At 40.6% G+C, this 20,331-nt stretch overlaps 1 protein-coding gene across 1 annotated transcript; it reads left to right on the top strand.

The window, feature by feature from the left end:
• The first annotated feature begins 1,517 nt into the window (after positions 1–1,517).
• On the top strand, positions 1,518–13,904 carry CCDC77 (coiled-coil domain containing 77). Its single transcript, XM_086764911.1, has 11 exons — positions 1,518–1,860; positions 3,246–3,462; positions 4,393–4,535; positions 5,554–5,650; positions 6,940–7,006; positions 7,790–7,884; positions 9,183–9,331; positions 9,692–9,935; positions 10,849–10,974; positions 11,060–11,212; positions 12,980–13,904. The coding sequence occupies exons 1-11, from the start codon at positions 1,814–1,816 to the stop codon at positions 13,124–13,126; spliced, it is 1,485 nt and encodes a 494-aa protein (XP_086621037.1). The 5' UTR covers positions 1,518–1,813; the 3' UTR covers positions 13,127–13,904.
• The last annotated feature ends 6,427 nt before the right edge of the window (positions 13,905–20,331 follow it).

A 20,331-nucleotide genomic window follows, 5' to 3' on the forward strand; every position in this document is an offset into this window, starting at 1 on the left:
TGTTACAATGTCTTCTTATATTTTGCAGGGGGTTCCTGACGTGGATGCCTGGTACTTTTATGACTGTGAAAGCATGTGGAGCGCAGATGTTTCTTTACCACTGCCTAGAAATTATATTTCTACACTTCCAAGATAAGCAGTGATTTTGCCAGGAATGCCAGAGAGGAAAAACTGCATGCTAGAAAGCACCTAATCCATGCAAAAGCTTTGTTTTGAGAACCAGTCTTTTGCTGATTTCCTTCTAGACCATTCAAGGTTGTTTCAGTTTTGTGTGAATATGTTTGGGCTAGCAGAGGGCTCTGCAAGGCGCTGCTGGGAAAGGTGTTGGTTTTTCCTACCAGAGTAAAAAGCTAAAAATCCCAAATAACCTCTGAGGTGGCATTTTTTTCATTTTATCAGTTCTGTAAGATACCATTTTTGAAATAGGATTCTAGGTTTTTCTCCGTTACCCCCCTCCAGTTTGGGGGCTCTTGGCCTCTGAAACTTGGTGCCACACTGGGACTTGTGTTCCCCACGTCAATCTTTGTTCTTGGTCATCTGGAAGTATTTATCACTTCCCTGGGAAAAGATTTCAGCCCGTTGTTCAAGATATTCAACTGCTTTATGAGAAGTGGAGAGAGCAGCGAGGCTAACGAAGGGTAACAGCAGCCTTTCTTCTGGACTTTGCCCAGAAAATTATCTTTTCTCTATTTATTGAGAAAACTGATGTGAAGAATTTAATAGTCTTGTAAGTAAGCCTTTTTTTTTTAAAGTCCATTTCTTTAAACAAAAGGTTAAAAAAAAAAAAAGCCAGCTTGTTTGTGTGCAGGTTTTTTCCCAGCACGCTCAGCAACTAAATTAGGAAATAGCGTGTTGCGTAAATTGAGAGAACGCTAAGTACTGCTGGGCATGGGAAGATCTATGTGGGGATGAAGAGGCTAAAAAGCATCTAGACGATCTAAAAAATGCATGTGGATATTCAGCCAGAATTTGAACCTGTCAGTGCTTCACAACCTCTGCGTTTCATTCTGTTCTTTTTCAAAGAAAAATGGATGTTTGGGTTTTGGGTTTGTTTTGGTTTTTTTTTTTTGCTGCTGTTGATGAACTGCAGGTTGTGTTTATCTTGCCCGGAGCCCTAAGCCCTGCCATCACGAGAACTGGGTTCGGAAGGAAGCGGAGCCCCCACGTTTTTCCCCCAGAACTATCCACCCCCCTCCTCCCCCGCGCCGAGGGTCGCCGGGCTGAGCTGCAGCGCTGCCCCTCCCACATGCTCCGCCCCGCCCTCGGGGCACGCCCCGCCCCCCCCGTCGGCACGGCACGCTCCGCCCCGCCGGCCGCGCACGCGCAGTCCTTCCTGCCCGCCCCCCTTGCCGGCGACTCAAGGACTACAACTCCCAAACGCGCCGGCGCCGGACCCCACCTGCCCGTGTTGCGAGCACTGATTGGTTAAGGCCGTCGGCGCCGCATGCAAGACCTCCTGTGATTGGAGGAAGCGACGGGCGGCAGGTTGCCTTGCCATTTGAGTTGTGGAGGTTCGGTTTGCGGCGGTTATTTTGCCGTTGGGGGTTCCCTTTACCGGTGGAGGGTTGTGCGGTGGTGCTGGTCCCGTCCCGGACTGCCTCGGGAGCTTGACCCAGGCTTGTTTGGCAGCCCCCCCGCCTCGGGGGCTTCTCCGCGGGGCTGTGGCCGTTCCCAGCGGGGCCTGCAGCGCGCCCGAACTCGTCTGTCTGCCGGGCGTCCCCAGCCTCCCGGTATCCGCGGGCGGCCCGTCTGAGCCCCGGCTCGAAGCTTGTGTCCCCTGCCCGCCGTGAGGCCGGCCCTTCCGCAGGGCGCCATGAGCGCGACGGACTGCTCTCCGCGGACCTCCCCTCGCCCCAGAAGGTAGCGTGGGGGCTGCCGCCGCCGAAACCGCTCTGCGGGCTCTGGCTCCGGAGCTCTTCCCTTTCTGTCCGGTAGCCAGGCTGAACACAAAGCAGCGTGTTGCCCTCTTTTCTACCTGCTGTGCTTCCTTACCCTCACGCCTTTCCATCTCTGCTGTTCTTTAGTTCAGTAATAAAGTATTCACCTTGTGCCTCTGTTACCTGTTTTCTTCTGTTGCTATTCTTGACCGTTCCAAGTGTGGTGTTTAAGGTGTTTCTGGGCACAGCTGGTCGGAAAGTTCCTCTATGAAATAATGATATTATTGCATATTTAATACTTTCCTACAGTGCTAGGAGTTAAGGAGCTTGGCATGTTTTCATGGATGTAGCACATGGGTTCCGATTTAAGCAGCTTTGGTGAGCAGTTCATAAAGGTCACCACTGCTGCAGTGTCACCTGCCAGGTCACATTGTGATCAAAGTTCTGGCAGTGGCTCCAGAGTCACATTCTGGACTGTGGTTTTGGTAAAGAGGATTCTTAGCTTTAATTCTGTTACTAATGGTGTCATTAAGAAAGAAAAAAGTGTTTGTAAGATCAAAACAATAACAAAAAGATGACTTTCCAAGAGAATTTTGCATTCTATGTGCAGCACTATTTGCAAATGTGGTGCTTATTTGAGCAGATTAAATGTTTGAATGCAGTAAACATTGCTTAAAATAAAAATCAGATATGTAATTACACATACATATTCTTGATTTGATTTATGCAATACTGGCATGCTTTCCATCTAGTACCTCAACATAAGATTCAAGAACTTGGAAGGTTCTACTTCACTATCAGGGGCGGACAAGCTATGTGGACAGTAACATGAAGTACATCAGAAAGGAAAGCATGTAGACTCCTAGACCTACATCTTAAATTATGATGACATCAGATAACCTGAATTATTGTCTCAGTCTTTCTTAAGAAAAAGTGTTTTTCTCTCTGGGTATCAGATAGTGATTCTGTCACAAATCACGTCTTCCTGTTTATCTTACAGTGGTTGCTGCTTCTTCTAATTGCATGAGAATGGACTTTTTGTCCTCTCCTTCTTTTCTTTCCTCCTCTTCCTTTCATGGTCACCCTCCTCAAATAACCCATGAGACTTTCCTTCCATAACATCTTTCTTTCTCCCTTTTCCATCAGTTGGCCCCATCTCCACAGTATAGTAAGCCTGCAAGCTGTTCTGTATCAACCCTACATGTTCTCCTAAATGCTTTTATCTCCTGTTAATACTCGGTGCACAGGCAAGCTAATCCGTGTTTGAAATCTAATCTGTGTTAAAATTGAAATTTTATTTTTTACTATTTTAAAATTTTTCTTAAGTTGTCTGAAGTTTACATGTCATTAGAAATTTTTTCTGTCCAGGCTGGCAACTCCGCATGTCTCATCCAGATATGCTAGTTCTCAGTCTCCGAATCAGGAGGACTGTACTCCTCTCCCTTCAATCAATGAGCGCTTGGCCTTTCTCCGTCCCTCTCGGGAGCTGCTGGAATACTATCGCAAGAAGATTGCGGACTTTGATGAGGAACATGAGGATTTGGTAAAAAGGCTGGAGAGGTACAAAGAAACGTATGATGAACAGGTTAGGAAAAGAGTTTTTGAACTATGACATACTACATGTCTTTACACAAACTTAATATTTTTCTTCAGTTGAAAACTGAGCACAGATGATCTTAAGACTTACTGGTAATGTGGTAGAACTGAGCTAAGAAGAAATAAGTAGAAAAAGAAACTCCAAAAACCTAAAAATCTTTGCCTTTTAAGGAGAAATCTTACAGAATGTCTGTAACTTCCGTGTTCTGGTATGCCTTACAGCACACATCTGTCTAGCAGTCATCTTTGTACTTGTGAATGGCCCTTTGGGAACAGAATGAACACTTCTGAGGTGATTGAGGTGCTTCCTCCAGTACTGGCCGTGCTTGACGCAGCCTGAACGCCCTTGGAAAGTGTGGCATACAAGTTACTTTCATTCAACATCTAGGAAAAAGAGGGGCAGGTTCCAAAATAGTGAAAATAGTGCCTTCTCTCCTACGGGAATGGTTTTCTGAAGGCTTTGTTAGTTTTCCACACCAGGTAGAAAATCATTAATGAGACTTAGTAACTAGCCAGATTTCTTGCTACTAAACCACACAGATATTTTAATGTTTATTCTTCAGTAATTTTTTTAAGTATAAGTGCTATGACAGAGGCTTTGCTAGGTTTTCATTGACATTAAATTCCACAAACCTGTGCCACTCTGACCACCAAACTGGAGACCCTAGCTTAGGATTTATTTGACTATTGTATACTGACAATAATTCTCAGTGCTCTGAGCTCCCTGTCGAAACTTTTTTAAAAAAAAAAAATTCCAATACTGCCCTCATCTGGTCAAATTTTGTAAGAGAATAAAATAATTCACTTGAACTGGCAGTTGTTCTATACCAGTTACAGGCTGAGGACACGAGCGGTTTGAAGTTTGTAAGTGTTGCCCAATGCTCTGTGTCATTTCAAGTACCTCATTCTCCCTACCTAGGACAAATTGCAATGGGAAGTACGTCAACGAGAAGAGGAGATTGCAGAGTTGCAAAAGGCTTTGAGTGATATGCAAGTCTACCTCTTCCAGGAGCGGGAACACGTCCTTCGTCTTTACTCAGAGAATGACCGGCTGAAAATCAGGTGTGCTGTGTGAGATGGCGGACTGGGTCACTAGCAGTAGCAATTGCATGCATTTATGTTCTAGTTCTCATCCAAATCATCTCATCCAAATCATCTCATCCAATTGTTTCAGAGAAACAATTATGGCACCCTTCCCAGGGAGTGCTCCTATGAAACCGTACCAATCTTGGAGGTGGAATGCGATCTGTTGGGCTGCTAAATATGTTTCCAGTTATTATTCCTCTTATTCTAGTAGTAGAAGAAAGAGCAGAAGTTGGACATGGATTTATATTTGAATTGTGAGTTGCCATTTGAATGTGGAGGTTCTGATTTAAGCAGAACTTCCACCTTCTTAGCAAAAGTTGCTCCCACAGCACTAAAAACACTTAAGCTCAAATAGAAAATACAGACCAAAGCAAATAGTTTCCCCTGACTCTGTGGGATGATGTTACAGCCACTTCTTTTTAATACTGTTTGGTTGATGAACTGGAATATAATCTGCTGTAACGGACTAGCTGCCAGTGGCAAAGGACTGTCCCACCTTCTTTGGAACATTTGTGGGTGATAATATCAAGTTTTCTAATACAGTTTTATGAGCTTGTGTCAAAAGGTATGTTGCTGTGCTTTTGCACATCTCAAGAGTGTGACAAAAAGTCTGGTACAGCCCTTAATGTAGTTTGCTTTAAAAATAATAGACATTTACAATCTGTTGAATGAAGTACCTGAAAGGATTTTAGGTAGTTCATAACTCTGGAATGCAAATTCTTTACTACCATGTGCCGTTGCTCTATCATCCTATGTAGTATTGTCATATTTGAAAAGAGGAATGCTCCCCAGTGCCAGCAAAACTGGTGGTGTTCTTATTATATAGGCAACATCAGTAATGTCTTTCGGAGTTTGTTTTTAAAGCAGTGTTCTGGAGAACTGCAACAGTTTGGAAAACTTGTAGGTATTAACGAGTAACTAGAAGAACAGTTTGTCACAGTGTCTTGATGTATTTAAAAATAGCAATGTGCTGGCAACTTTCTTTGAATTCCAGGGAACTGGAGGATAGGAAAAAAATTCAACATCTCCTGGCTATAGTGGGAACAGATAAAGGAGAAGTTACCTATTTTCACAAGGAGCCTCCACATAAGGTAAGTTTCATTTTTTCTGAAGAACTTGGCTTTTGATTGTAATGTGAAGATCTGTACCCTGGAGACTGACCACAGACCTGATCTGTCCCACAAGTTGGAATTTGCTAAATGAGCCCAAAGCAGGAGGGATCTGTAGCTCTGTAGCAACATCAGGCTTTAGTATAGCTGCTGACAGTAGGGACAAGCACACTGAAGTAGGTGCTGTTCCCCCTTCTACCTTCAAACCATACCTCCAGATCAGCCTCCTAAGTGGAGTCTGAAGCCATCTGGCAAATGGTCGTTGAGAAGCTGGAGAGAACGTCACAAAGAGAAAAAGAAAAAAAGGAAGGGCAGAAAGTGACCAGGCGCAGTGTTTGAAGATCAGCTATCTCAGAGGTGGTAATTAGGGCCTCAGTAAAGAGTAAAGCAGTTTTGAGGTTGCTGCAGCAGTTTCCTGGGCAGGAGACTGCAGAAGAGCCATCCCCTCTAGGCAATATTGTATCATGTATTTCAGAAATAATGTCAAATTGATTAAAGGACTATGTAGTTGAACCTGCTGAAGAAAGTCATGAATGACTCGGACGTGCAGAGACTATGATGGAATGTAAGGTTTATCTTGGAATAAGGTGCAGAAAAAGGCTGAAATTGGCTGCATTTTTTGTAGTTACTCTGCACTGCTCAAACAGTACAAAAATCTCACAGAAGCTTTTAAATTCCCTGATACAGAGTAGCAATAAAATTAGGCCTATTTATATATCTACCTCAAGATAAGCACTGGGGCTGTAACCTGCTCCCTCATGGCCTTGTGTTTTTAAGTGGGTTTCAGTTCAACAGTTGAGTTGTTTCAATAGTTTTATCAGCTAGCTTTTATTCCAGGCTTGTTGAGTAGCTTGAGTGAATGTGCTGATAAATCAAGCTTCATGTTTCTCTGTCTTGCTAAGGCAAGGAGTGTGAAAGAAGGAAATAACGTAATCTTCACTCTCCTTTTCTCCTCTCTGTCCCTCAAATGCTCCTTTTCCTGCTGAGTGTGCTCCTTTTCATCCTAATGAAGCCAGCAAAGGCAGGATTACTTTCCAGTTATTTTGGTGAAAAAAAAAAAATTAGAGGCAGAAATAACAAGGCTCAGCCATGATAAATGAAACTTTTCAACATGGACATTACACTTGTGAATGTCTTCCTTGTCTTGTGGTAGAAGTAAGGTAATGCTGTTCTTTTGAATATCTCATTTTACTCTTTAAGATTTGTTCTTAACCATTGCAACTTTGGAGAAGTCAGGTGTTCAGCTGAGATATCTAATCTTGTTTCTACAGGTTACTGTTCTGCAAAGGCCAGTTAAATCCAGAGATGCGCATGAACAAAATGATACTTCTAGAACAGGTACCACATCAAACTGATCTAATAGCAGCTCAGCTATTGATACTTGTTTCTCTATGTGTTGGTGTCAGCATACCAAAATAATTCCTTGCTGTGAATAGTTTAGTATACCTCCATTAAGTTCCCTGTATGTATCCATGTGTACATACATATACCTGCAGTACCCTTGGCTTCCCTTCAAAATCTTTAAACATAACCTGAGCAGGCTCTCATGTCTGTGATCTGCTCAGCCAAGGAAGAGGCTGCTATGATCACGGAATGGCTGTTCTGGAACTGTGCAGGTACCAACTGCGGAGCCATCTCTAGCCACAGCCGTTCCAAGGTGCAAGGTTCTGCCTGCCTTTAATGAAGACAGTAGTGTGGGTCTACATGCCTCCTTCCTGATTTTCTCTTTTGAAGAACTGCCTCTTCCAAATTGACTGAAATTAGCTGACAAGCTCAGAACTCATTCAAGGCTTGATGCTTGTGCAGCTGTGTCATCTGCCTGTTCATAATTTATTTAAGAAAACTTAAGTTTGCTTTTTATATATGCCAAGACAATTAGTAGGTTGCCTAAATATTGTGGTATGATAGTATGGGATAAAGGTATGCGATCACCATAAGTTCTGAAACTTTTCTTCAGCTAGCCCTCCTAGAAGTCCTTGTGACTGTAGCAGTGGCAAGCTTTTTCCTGTTCTTTTAGGCCTTCCTGTTCTTTTAGGCCAGAACATACAATATTTCATACTTGAAAAGGTACTGCAGGTAGATTGGAAAACTGTTTTCTACTCTGTTAAATTTCTGCAATAGGCACCAAGAGGAGCACTTCAAAAACAGCAGCTAAAGGAAAGAAACTAGAAAGTCCTGAGAGATATCAGAGAGATAATCAAACACTTCTACTTCAGGTAAAACCATTTGCTAACTGATGGACATAGTTCCTGGCTGTCCAGTAAATGATGATAGACAATTATGCTGTCTGCTTAGATGAGATGTAGACATACCAATTCTATCAGACCTCACGTCTTCCTATGGATTCCCACTTTCTGTCAGTTTACTTAGCTGTTTCTTGGTGATGAATGTAGGCTTAGATTTAAGAACTTGAGTCTGATTCTGGAAGCTTTATATAAGCAGATGTTCTAGTAGTGTCAACTGGAATATGTTGCCCTTAAATATAGAATGTGTAATTGATGTTATCTCCCATAATTTGGTTGTGTCTATGAATTTCCTTTAAACTCACAGAAGATCTGGGGGGCTGGGTATTTTGTGAAAGTCTGACAAAAGCAATGTGTCTAAGACGGAATTAGGCAGCCCCGATAAGATGCACTAGTACAATGAAGCTAGATTTCAGTGAAAGATAGAGTGCAGATAGCATGACAGAATGAAAGATAAAATGTACAGAATCCCGAATTGAGGAAGATGCCAGAAGCTGTATGTAAAGCATGAGGAAGGATGACTCAAGAAAAGCAAATTAAAGAGCAAACTTATACAGTAGATAGAGGATTTTTTTTTTTTAATTTTGTTGTTGTTTTTTCAAGGGTGGTAGTGACTGACCTGGTGTCCAGTTAGCTGTCTAACAACTTTTACTCTGGAGCAAAAGTATCATACAAAATAGTAATAAAAATAAGCAATCTAAATACACGCCAAGCTTTTTCAGATAGTTTCTTAGATGTAGGCTAAATGCATATTTTTCAATTACTTATTCCAGTTTGTCTCCCTGACTATGTGCCTTGGGTCAAGATTCTTTGCATCCCTCTCCTTCACTCATTATCTTGTTTACATTTAGTAATTCATTCTAGTTGAGTAATTTCTTTTGTTCAAGATATGTGGACTTGCTGTCTTCCTAGAATTTATGTATTTTTATATCACCATTTCATTGGAAGATGGTAGCAGAAGTTTCTCTACATATTTCACAGGATTTGCCACATCCTGTGTGACAAATTTAAATCTTTCCAAAGTCTTCAATCCATTGTTGCTGCTTATAATATGCTTGTCTTGCCTTTAGCATGATTTTTTTCCTTGAAGTGTTTTAGTTGTTTGAAATACTTGGCATTAAAACAAAAATAAACCTTTGAGAAATTAGAACTCTCAAAGGTATTATCGGGTAGAGTCTTTGATCTAAATCTTTGAATTTAAGAGACTTGCAAGGACAGGAGCAGAGCTGCTCTCAGGCCTTATTCAGTAATGTCTTTGTTTGCTTATTGAGGTGGAGGCCCTGCAAGCTCAGCTAGAAGAACAGACACGATTATCCAAGGAACAGGTTGAGGCACTACTAGAGGACAGGCGGATTCGCACGGAGGAAGCAGAGGTCCAGCATCAGAGGGACCAGGAGAAGATCAAAACTATAACAGATAAGTGAGTGTGAGGAATGACAGTCATTCTCATGAGACATAGTCGTGAGACAGGAACAGGGGAGCAGCAGAAATACTTTGACTTTCAGTATGTTGCTTCCTGCAGCAGGCAGAAAAGCAAATTATGCAGCCATCTGTTTGGTAGTGTGTGTGCAAGAAGATTAGTGGAGTAATCTGCATATTAAAAATCCTATTTCATATTCTAAGACTATCGCTTCTTTCATTAGATGGGAAGAGCTACACTCATTAGGAGAGCAACTGTCTTTTTCTTCCATGTTTTTTCCACCTTGCAATGATGACTGAGGAAATTAAGGTAGGAACTAGGAAAGAAGTTAATTAACTCCACTGGGATCCCTTTTTACAGACTCCATAAGACCCAAAATCTCTTATATGAGAGTACCCGTGACTTTCTCCAGCTCAAGTTTGATGCCCGAGCCAATGAGAAAGCTTGGATGGCAGAGAAGGACAGTCTGTTGAGGAAACTTGACAAAGATGTGGATCAGCTTATTATCAGCAGGGACCAAGGAAGACAGAAGAAGCAGAGACATACCAAGAAGATGCTTCAAGCAGATGATGGAACTTGGAAACTCCACAGCAAAGAAATAAAGGTAATTTTTTTTTTTTGTCATAGGTAGAGGCTCTTTAACAGTTTTTGACTACAAAATTGTCAGCATCTGGGATTTTCCAAGATAGGCAGTAGCTAGCAGCTGTTTCAAAGCTGTACAGGCTTGCCATAAGTTGCGGTGTTGTTGGCACTAATGTGAAAAAAAAAAAAAAACAACCCTCTCCTGTCTCAAAATCAGCACTGCTTGCATTTTTCACATAAAGCATATAATTAGGATTTATGGTAGCACTTCATTGTCAGTTTCTTTTACGCCCAGAACAAATCCCTGCTTCTGCAAGCCATGTGATATGTGGGCCAGCAGTTCTTAACCTGCTTGTTGCACGTGCCTTTCTTTTAGTGTAAAGGCTCTCAGCTAATGGACTTCAAATGCAGTACCTGTATCTTCCTTGCTGCTGTCCAGGGAGAGTAAGTTCTTTCAGTTGATGTCCCCCAGCTCTTCTACAGTAGTCAAGATTTTTCTTTCATTTCTTGTATGCTTTCAGTGAGAAGCTGGGAGATCTGAAGTGGCAAGAAGGAATTGTAAAGTAAACAAGCGATAGGGAATTGTTTTCATCTACCATTGAATGCAGATGCTTCTGAAATGCAGTGCTGGGCAAGCAGCTGTGAAAAGGGGAATCACAGCATTAGTTGAATATTATTTTTAAGGAGAAGAGGAGAGAGTTCTTTAACTGATGATGAACAGTCATGCCAAACTGATAACCTAATGAAAAGGTTTTGGTAATGGAAGTGGTGTTAGAATATTGTCCTTACCTAGTTCTTTCATGAGCTGTATCTCCAGTTGTTAATTTTTATTTGCCTGTCATTGTCAATCTTATCGTGCTTCCTTTTCCAGAGCAGGGGAAATTTTGTGAGCACGGGCTTTTGAGTTGATTCTTTCTGTTCCTCCTATGTCCTAGTCACTGCAAGAACAGCTAACGCAGGAACAGCGCCTATCAAACATGTACAGGGAGCAGTGTGTCACCCTGGAAGGTGAGCTGGCTAGGATTCGTGAGGAGGGAGATGTTGGCAGAGAACTCTTTAAGGTAATTAGTCTGTAATCATCTGCTAGCTATGTGATGATCTTGCAGCCTTTATTTTGTATACCCTATTGAGATTTCATCTCCATAGGAACGCTCAGAAAAGATGGGGAAGCGCCTGAAGCTGATGACTCAGCGATATGAAGCCTTGGAAAAACGTCGTAATATGGAAGTGGAAGGCTTCCAGAATGACATTAAACAGCTTCGGCAGAAGCTGAAAGATGTAGAGAAACAGCTTTTTAAGGTAATAGCTAAGCATTTCTGAGGCACATTGTTACGGGCTTACCCCACAGAGGCGTATTCTCGGTATCTAAATCCAATATTTTCCTAGAGTTAAGGAAATAATTTCTTTCCTAAGTGCTCCTTTAGATATTAGTATTTGACAAAACTTGCCCTCTTATTTATTTTATAAAGCAAAAAAGACTTGTCTTTGTTAATCAGTCAGGCATCAAGCTTGCCAGGAGCTCTCCTGATTATATGTTTGCTGTGTGTTTTTGTTGCAACTCTGAAGGTTCTTATCTGATACTGTAGCTCGCTTAGCTGTCTCAAAATTGCAAGGCAATAGAGTAGTTTGTGTCAGAAGTACATTCTGCAAAGAAAATGATTGGTTTTCTTTCTTGGGGCCATAGTGTTTGGTTTTGTTCCAGTAAGAGGTAGATCATTGACTTAAGTATTGTAAATATTGTATTTATTCCTTTCTTAATATATCATTTGTAACTCTGCAAAAATCACTGCAGAAACAATGGCTGGAAGTTGAAGCAGTGTAGTAGCTTCCAGGTACGTAGATGAACATCAGAACAGCTTAGAAGGGAAGCCCCAGCCTTGGTGTTACCTGGAGTTTAGGATGAGATATTTCTCTAAGATATGCTTGAGAGAATGATCTAGGCATAGCTTTTGTCCAACTGACTGTCTTTCAGGAGTCTGGCAGTGTCATCAATTCACTTGTTTTCTGTACTTTTGACGCACAGTTCAGTTGACTTAGACTAACGCATTTGTCTTCACTAAAGACTTTGATTTTTTTTTTTTTTTCTTTTCTATTTTTTGTTAGGCTGTGGGTTTTTAAACTTTATTCTTTTAAGGACTAAATGGCATATATGAATGGGGGGAAAAGTGCTTATGATACCTTTACTACAGATCTGTATGTGTTGTAACTGTAGGTGTGCTCTTAATTGTAGTCTTAATTTCTTTAGACTTTTAGCCACAAGAGGGCAGAGGAACAAAATGCTTGCTAAAAGTCTCCACAGTGATCTTTAAATCCTTCTCATCACTTCAGGTCAAAATGTCTACAGATGACTAAATTTTAAAATCTTTGACCAAGAACTACATGATGGCAATGGGACACCCTAAAAGATAGAGAGAAAAGAGGTCATTTGAGAACAACTTCCAAGGCTGTGCTGCTCTGTCCTTGAAAGTGACTGGGCTGGCATGCTCTCCAGTTCCAGGGTGACAGGAAGTAGCAGCCCTGGGTAGCTTGCCATCAAGAATTCTGATTGTTCAGCTCAGCATGGGCCATGTGGCATGGCCTGAGACTAGGTGTTGTACTTTAACTGCTCTTGAATCGTATGCAATTCAGAAGGCAGCAGATTGGTCACAGCAGTTAAACCACCTCTAGTTCTAGTAGCAAAAGATGACAAAATGTCATCATGTCAGCTGAGGTACTTAGAACTAGATAAAAGTTAGTTGATAAATATTTTAAGTTGCCTCTTTTTGTGGGTCTCAAAATAATACAGGAATTAGAAAGGAGTCAACAGGTTATGGGTAAACTTGGTTGTATTCTATCCAGATTTCTTTCTCACTAGTAATATAATGCTGTGATGTATGAAAGCTTTGTTCTTTATTTTTGGTTCTGGAGCACCTTTCTGTTGGTGACATGCATTAGCTTAAGCATCCTCTTTGCCAGCTACAAGGGTCTCCTTTAGAGTTCCCTCCCTCATATCCTCATCATAATACTCTCTAAATTGTATTCTGTACAGCTTTGCTTTTCTTAATCTGTTTTTCTTTTCTTTTTTAGGTGACTCTGAATATTGGACCAGACCAGGATCTTGCAATTCTGCATGAGATTCGCCAAGGAAACAGACTAACCCGTAAAATTCAAGGAGAATTAAAAAACTTAAAAGCAAAAATTTATGGCTTAGAGAATGAACTACGAGTCTGCTGAGGTGTTAGCTTGCATCCTGGTTGTAGGAATGGGACATTGCTAGGCTGGAATAGTCATATGTGAGAGCAGTTCCTGCCTGCCTGTTTCCTGATATCCAGTGACAGAAGGCTTGAGTAAATCTGCGGTAAATGTTATGACATTGTACATGAGCCATTCCTAACATGCCAGATTATATTTCTGTTTCGGCTGAGAGATGACACCTGATAAGACTGACATAAAAAGTACATGATGACTGATATATCAGGAATATGCTTATAACTTCACCTTACCTTCATGTCTGTGGTAGAGGTCAGTGTATACTGGCCTTCACCTGTAGTTGGAGCACATTATAACCACATACATGGTTATAATGAAATGAATAATCATGGAAGGATCTAGTTCAAGATCTGAATTGTTTGACTGACCTTTTGCTATGTGAGAAGCAGCTTTTAAAAGGGTTTAAATTATCACTGTTTCGGTGCTTAGACACTTCAGGATGTAACTGGAAGTTTTCTTTGAAAAAGACCATGTATAGAAAGTATGTACTAAAGTATATTACAGCTGAGACTCTTCTTGACAGTATAACTATTTTAAAATGCCTTCCCTTTGCTTGGTTCTAACCTAATTGGGACAAACCTGACTGATGTATTATGGTGGAAAAAGATAATCTGTTACAGAACTCATCTGCAAGAACCAGCAACATCTACACTTTTTTTTAATGTTTGGAGGGGAGGGAAATATTAAACTATTGAGTGTCATCTTCTCATCCCCTTCCTCCCAGTTTATCTTAATACACAGAGGAAGCCCATAATACAAGGCATCTACTGGCTTCCTTAACCACCGTATTATCTATCTTTATAGCATTAAGCAATATCATATTTTGATAAACAACATCATCATTAAACAATACCAATAAATCATGGGCAACTTTTGCTATAGCAGTTGTTGCTTCTGAACTGTTGCTGAAATTGGGGTGAAAGAGCAGATGCCTAGTTGCTACATGATAAATATAACTCTAGCTATATGATGATTATCTTCATACTAGGCATCAGGACATTGCAATTCCAGAAAACAATGAAAAGGGTTACAAGATGGCTTCAGCCCGGTTTATAATAGTGGGTATTCATGCTTTTACTGTAGCATCAGCAAATCTTGTCCACCTTGTATACTGGGAGCAGACCTGTGTTGGAAAAGGGATTTCAGTGCATCTGTTTCCTACTGTACCTTTCCTACCTTGTTAAGTGTGACAGAAGCAAAATAACATCTTTCTGAAATATACAGCTATAGGGTACCAGCACTTCCTTTCCCATTGTAAAGAACTTAGTGTGTGAAAGCAAACAGTTTCTTTGGTAGTGGCCATGGAGAGCCTCACTCCGTGTTTGGGAGAGGTAAAAGACATTTTTGTGCTGTCAAGACTTGCAGAAAGAATTGTTTTTGTAGCACCAGCTAAAGCAATGCAGGAGGGGAAATTCACTTAAGTCACAGCTCCCTTCAATTGTCTATCTTTTTTGTGACAAACTTGCTGTCTCTAATGGTCCTGTACTGTGGGTCTTACTTTGTACATATTCTTGAGGTCAAATTAATCACAGACTTCAGTGTGGGTGGCTGACAGTCTGTACCTACATGTTCAACTACTCCTACAACTTACAGGAGTCTGTTTTAAAGTATGTTGCGCTGATTAGTTTAGCTGAAAATGCTGAACTGTTCAGATAACTGATTCATTAACAACTTGGGTGCTGATGCTATGTGACAATTGAGGGAAGGTAATTAAATAATGCTATCCATCATTTAATATCACTCTTTCTTAGTTGACTAGTACTTTCTCGGATAAGTCTAGCTAACTAAAGGAAGTTTGTATGTGAAATAACATGCTACTGGTTTGAAGATAAGATATCAAAGTTACACAGGTCCTGGAAGGCTGCTTCTGAAAACTGCTACATAGTGAAGTATTAGCCACTTAATCAGCGGGATCTGTCTACTTAAATTCAGCTGATGGGAAGCTGGCAAAAAGGTCTCTCGAACCTAAAGAAATAAATGGGTTTCTGTTTATTTTCAGTTCTTCCAAGCTAAAGAATTGCCTGTGAAATTACATTGTCCTCACTTGAAAGCCATGAAGCGTGTCTGGATAGAGACTGTAGGCTTTGACGTTCAGGTTGGTAAGATTGGAAGGAAGTATTGGGGGAAGAAGGATGTAAATGTTTAATTTCTTCTCTTCCTTACCAATGTTCCTTATTACTCGAAAGACTGAACAGAATGAAATTCTGTAAAATAGTACATCTGCTGGTGTGTTATAATCAAATTGCAGCTTTAACTTTATTCTTAATTTGTCACTTGGCAATGAACCCTTCCTATTTGAGGGGGTGGGGGAGGTAAAATTATAATAGTCCTGATCTGTAAATCCATTTTATTTGGAAGCTTGAATATTTGTTCAAGGTCAGGAAGTGCAAAGTATTGTACGTGTACTTGCTGTGTGATATCATGTGATCATGCAAAATATTGCTTTATGTTGCCAAAACAAATGTGGACCTTCAAGCCAGGAACTGCTTTAAAAAGCCAAGTGCTTTCTACCACTGACAACTACACTTTAAGATGTGAGTAAAGAATGATTGGTATTTCCAAAAGAGTTTCATGGGAAAGGTTCCAAGACCTGTATTATCCACAATTTTTGTGTTTAAAAAAAAAAAAAGGCATTTACTCCAAACACTGATTAGCTTTTTTTTTTTTGCTAATTTAATTAGTAATGTGTGACTTGTATCATTTCAATACAACTAAATGCCAGGTTACACATGAAGGAGCACAGAATTTGAAAGATCTCCAAAATGGCCAATTCTAGGAATACAGAGACTATCCTACAGAGGATTAAAGGTTAGAACTGGACAAATGTTCTTGTGAGCCAAGATACTACAATGTTTCTTGCATAAACAGGAGAAAAAATGAGCAGTAGGGGAAAACTTTATTGTTGTGTAGCCTTATTTAGGTAAGGAAGGAGTGCATACATTTCAGGAAGGATGTTGAAATACTGGGTAAGGCACAGAACCACAAATGATTCAGCAGAAGAGCAAAGGTTGTGCAAGAGCTCATATTGTATTACATTAAGAAGGCTGATTAACATACATGTATCTTCAAGTTGAAAAACAACCGACAGCCTCTCTATCCCAGCAGAGAAAGGCTAAGCGAGAACCAGTAGCCTGAAGTTAATTTTAAAAAAGCACACATTTTTAACAGGGAGATTGTGCATTTTCCCGCATTATAACAAATTATTTGTGCGGGTAGGAAATTCTCCATCTTCAAATCAAAAAAATGCTTGCACCTCTGAAGAAAGTAGCTTGTTTTAATAAGTTACTGGATTTGACACATTAGAACGTAATGAAATATAATGACGTGAGCTAACAGGAAATCATTTAATGGTTCCTTCTGCCTTTAAACTTATGATTTATTTATATGCAGTATTTGTAGGAATTTTTCAGCACTCATGCAGTTGCCTTAATTGTAGGAATGCATATTGTGTCAGCTCGCCCTACACAGCAAGGTTATACAAGGTAAGAAAACCAAAACAAAATTTTAAAAAAGCCCTCATGATTTTCCTGTACCGCAACTTGCAGTAATTCTCAAATTGATGCTGTGACTGTGGAACAGTAGCCACAGTTCTGATAGGTGTCAGAATAAATCTAAATAAGAGTAGAGTATATACTTGTATGCAATGGCTGTACTTAAATTGCTTATGTAAGTAGTTTTATGAATTCAGAAAATGCACATTTTACCAGTATGGATGGACTCTTGTGGGCAGCCTAATATTCTGGAATTGTAATGTCTCTGTGTGTAGGCCAGGAAGTAATTCTTTAATAATCAGATACTTTTTTGAGACTAGCTGGGAGCAACATCCCTGTGTACTTTGTTCTGTTCATATTCCTGAAAAGCTCTGTTGTTCTGATTTTTAATTACAGCTCACAAACATTCTAGTGTAGCAGAATTAAAATGTGTATTTGTGCCTGCTCAGTCAAAATCCTAATAAAGATGTCTTATTTGTCCCCATTCTAAGTGGCATCATAGCTGATTTGTCTATAAGAGACATTAAGTTTTTTTTTCTTTCTAATTTTTCTGCAATATTTTCCTTTCTTATTCCCAAATTGCTTTGAATTGTAAGAAAGATCTCTTTTACTCCCTAAACAGTTGTTCTAAAATTTGTAAGTCTAGCCATAGAAGTATACACATATTTTAGCATGTGGATTGGGATTATGTACCAAAACATTCTTGGATACAGAGTAGAAGGCATGAGAGGTGAAAGCTGCGATGATTCCTTTTGGCTGCTGTATTCATAGGGTTTAGGCACAAAGAGCACAGCTTCTTTCGATTCTTTTGTTGCATCAAAAGTTTAGGACTTTTGGTCTGAAACAGGCCATTGGAGGAAACTGGAATTTAACCCGCCAGCAGGAAACATTTCTGCTATGACTAAAGTATTTCAGAAGAGTGGGGTGGACTTGTGATATTTCCATTTAGCACCAAATGAACTGTTTGGAGAAAGGGCATCTTTGAATATGAGTTAGAGCAACTGCCCTTTAAGTAAGCTTTGAAAATACAGGTTATAAATAGAGCCCTCAATGGGGTTGACTAGTCACTTGTACTGACTAAATTGTATGTTTTAAGAATTGCAGTGCTGTTGGATTGTTGACAGATTATGAATGTGTAAATACGGATTATTTGTTTTCATTCAGAAAACCCAGAGAGGCTTTCAGCACCGAAGTGTTTCAATGTTAAGGCAAGACAATGATTAACTACGTAGGCATGAAGGGTTTCATTGTTGATATGGATTCCATTTGAGTAAAAAAAGCTCTGGATTTACCCTGGTGAAGCATGTCCAAGATGTGTTAGGTTCTCCAGTATTGATTCAGAGACCAAACTGCCTTTCTTTCACTGTAAACATTTATCTCTGTATAGAGTAATTTCTAAACTGCCCAGTAAACCATTTTTTTTTTCCTTATCAGTGCTGCCTTGGGTGGAGAGAAGTCTGCTCGGTGTTGTCACCAGGAGAGCTGTTCATCTTTGTGTTCTTTAGTGTCTGATAAAATTACTATGACACATCTTTGAACTCCTTGAAACAAGGATCACTTAAAATAGAAACCATTTACCAGTAGGTTTAGGACAGGGGATGGAAGAAATTTAGGCAAGACTTTAGTCAGATTTGAAAATGTGTATTCCAAATTATCAAATACATAAATATATCTTTCATTATAGTAAATACCTAAACCCTGAAAAGTTTTTTCAAAGTTCTCAGCTTAAAGTATGTAAAAACTTTTTTTTTCTGGAAGCGCAAACATGTTCTCTAGATACTGAGAGATTGTTCTGATGTGCAGAAAGCCATTCAGGCCAATTCATGGGGCCGCACCTGCAACAAGGAGGTGTTCCTAGAGGTACTGGGTGAAGTTCATGTAAAAATAAGTCCTCTTTGCAGCTGAAAAGGAAGGGCAGCCATTTCTGAGTAACTTTTTCTGGACAGCTAGGGCTTGAGACCTATGAAAAGACAGTTTTATGTGTTGAAAAGACAGAATCATGAATGAAGCTTTCCACCCAGACAGGTAAGTTGGAGAGGAATGGTGTGGCCGTGATGCTGTCAAAGTCAGAAGGGAGGCTGCATCACCATGTGGATAGTGAAAGCCAGAGCAAGTCTCAGACCCCGGCTCAGGCCGGTTCATGCAAATGTTGGCAGCGTTAACTGTATTGGTAAAAACCACCTTGCTGATTAACATGACTGTGTGATAAACATATATATCAGCACAATTTAACTGGGCAAGAAGGTCCTTTTGCTAATAGTTTGTTAACTGCAGGACCACAGTGATTCCCTTACTGTGATGTTAAACTGCAGCGTTGACAGGGATTTTTCTGGGATAGCTCCACCAGTAATGCCTTTTAGAGCCCAGCCCATTCCTGGGGAGCCAAAATGGGAAATAATGGGGAACTGTGTCTTCAGAGGCTGCCTTTTCCTCTTAGAAACACTTCTGCCTTAGAGCCGTTTCGATTATGAATGTTGAGATGAAATCATTGTTTGTACGTCAGAGCACGGCTGAGGTCAGGAAGAGGGGTGTGGAGCCACCGGGGTGGTGAAAGGCAGGGACAGTAGGGTATCCTTGGAGTGGAGCTGGTAATTAGTGTTAAAATGAAAAGTACCCAAGAAGAAAGAAGGGAGGGAGCAAGCGGCGGATAATTGAACCTTTGGGGAGCCTACAGAGAAAGGATGTTGGCACAGAGCTAAAAGTAATTTACAGAACAGAGAAACAGTTGTTAGATAACTAGGAGCAAAAGCATAACAAGGAAAGGCACAAGAGACAGAGCTAGAGAGGGGAGCCGGGAGGAACAGGAGATGTGTGTCCTTAAGTGCTGCACCCGTATCAAAGGCTGAGGAAAGACAGCCAAAATAGAAAACAAACAAAAGCTCAAACAAAGCAAAAAATACTCCAGTTAGCTCACCTGGCAAATCATCAGTTTCTTTGAAGTGGGTATGCAGGGTAGACTAGGAGAGGTGTATCCTGAAGCGAGCAGCTATCTGTCCCATGTTCAAGGATGGTCCGTCAGGGCTATCGGCAGTGTCAGCTCCTGTCTGAGTCACCCAAATGTGACACCAGACCCTATTCCTCCATCATCCGCTTCCAGCTCGCTCGCTCTCTCCTTCCCCAAAGGGGCTGACCCCAGCGTATGAGATCTTCACAAGCTGTAGTTTCCAACGCTACTATATTGCGCCAGTGATGGTGAGCGATGTGGAGCTGTGGGCAGGCACTTGTGTGACTTGAGATGCTTGAGAAATTGGAAATGCAAGGTTCCTAGATGACTTGGGATGAAAACATCTGAGGCGTTTTTAAAACATTATGGTAAGTTATAATCTTACTCCTGTGCATCAGTGCTGTCTGCAATCAGTAACTGGTCCAAAATAAGTTACTCGAAGTACGGTGTAGGGCTATTCAAATTCCTCATTTGACTTTTTGTTACACATCCAGATTAATTTTGTTCCTTAATATTGTTCTATTGTAACTATATTGTAACAGACAGACAACTCACACTTACTTCCTTAAGCTTTTTCTCCAGAGACAAGAGCTATTCTGTAGCTTCATGACAGCGTAGTTCTAGCATGACAAAGATTGCTTTTTTACAAGTCAACAACACTACTGTTAGCCTATAGTTCCACTTTCCCTCCCCTCCATTTTAGTACCATGTTCACAAGAGAAAAATGTGCATAC

The sequence above is a fragment of the Chlamydotis macqueenii genome, chromosome 1 (assembly GCF_036417535.1).
Source record: "Chlamydotis macqueenii isolate bChlMac1 chromosome 1, bChlMac1.mat, whole genome shotgun sequence".
NCBI classification, from domain to species: domain Eukaryota; kingdom Metazoa; phylum Chordata; class Aves; order Otidiformes; family Otididae; genus Chlamydotis; species Chlamydotis macqueenii.

What these genes read in the sequence shown, in the direction of transcription:
- CCDC77 (XM_086764911.1), top strand. Translation starts at nt 1,814, where the DNA reads ATGAGCGCGACGGACTGCTCTCCGCGGACCTCCCCTCGCCCCAGAAG. An exon ending in ACCTCCCCTCGCCCCAGAAG is followed by an intron (nt 1,861 to 3,245) that starts GTAGCGTGGGGG and finishes TTTTCTGTCCAG; the next exon opens with GCTGGCAACTCCGCATGTCT. An exon ending in AATGACCGGCTGAAAATCAG is followed by an intron (nt 4,536 to 5,553) that starts GTGTGCTGTGTG and finishes TTTGAATTCCAG; the next exon opens with GGAACTGGAGGATAGGAAAA.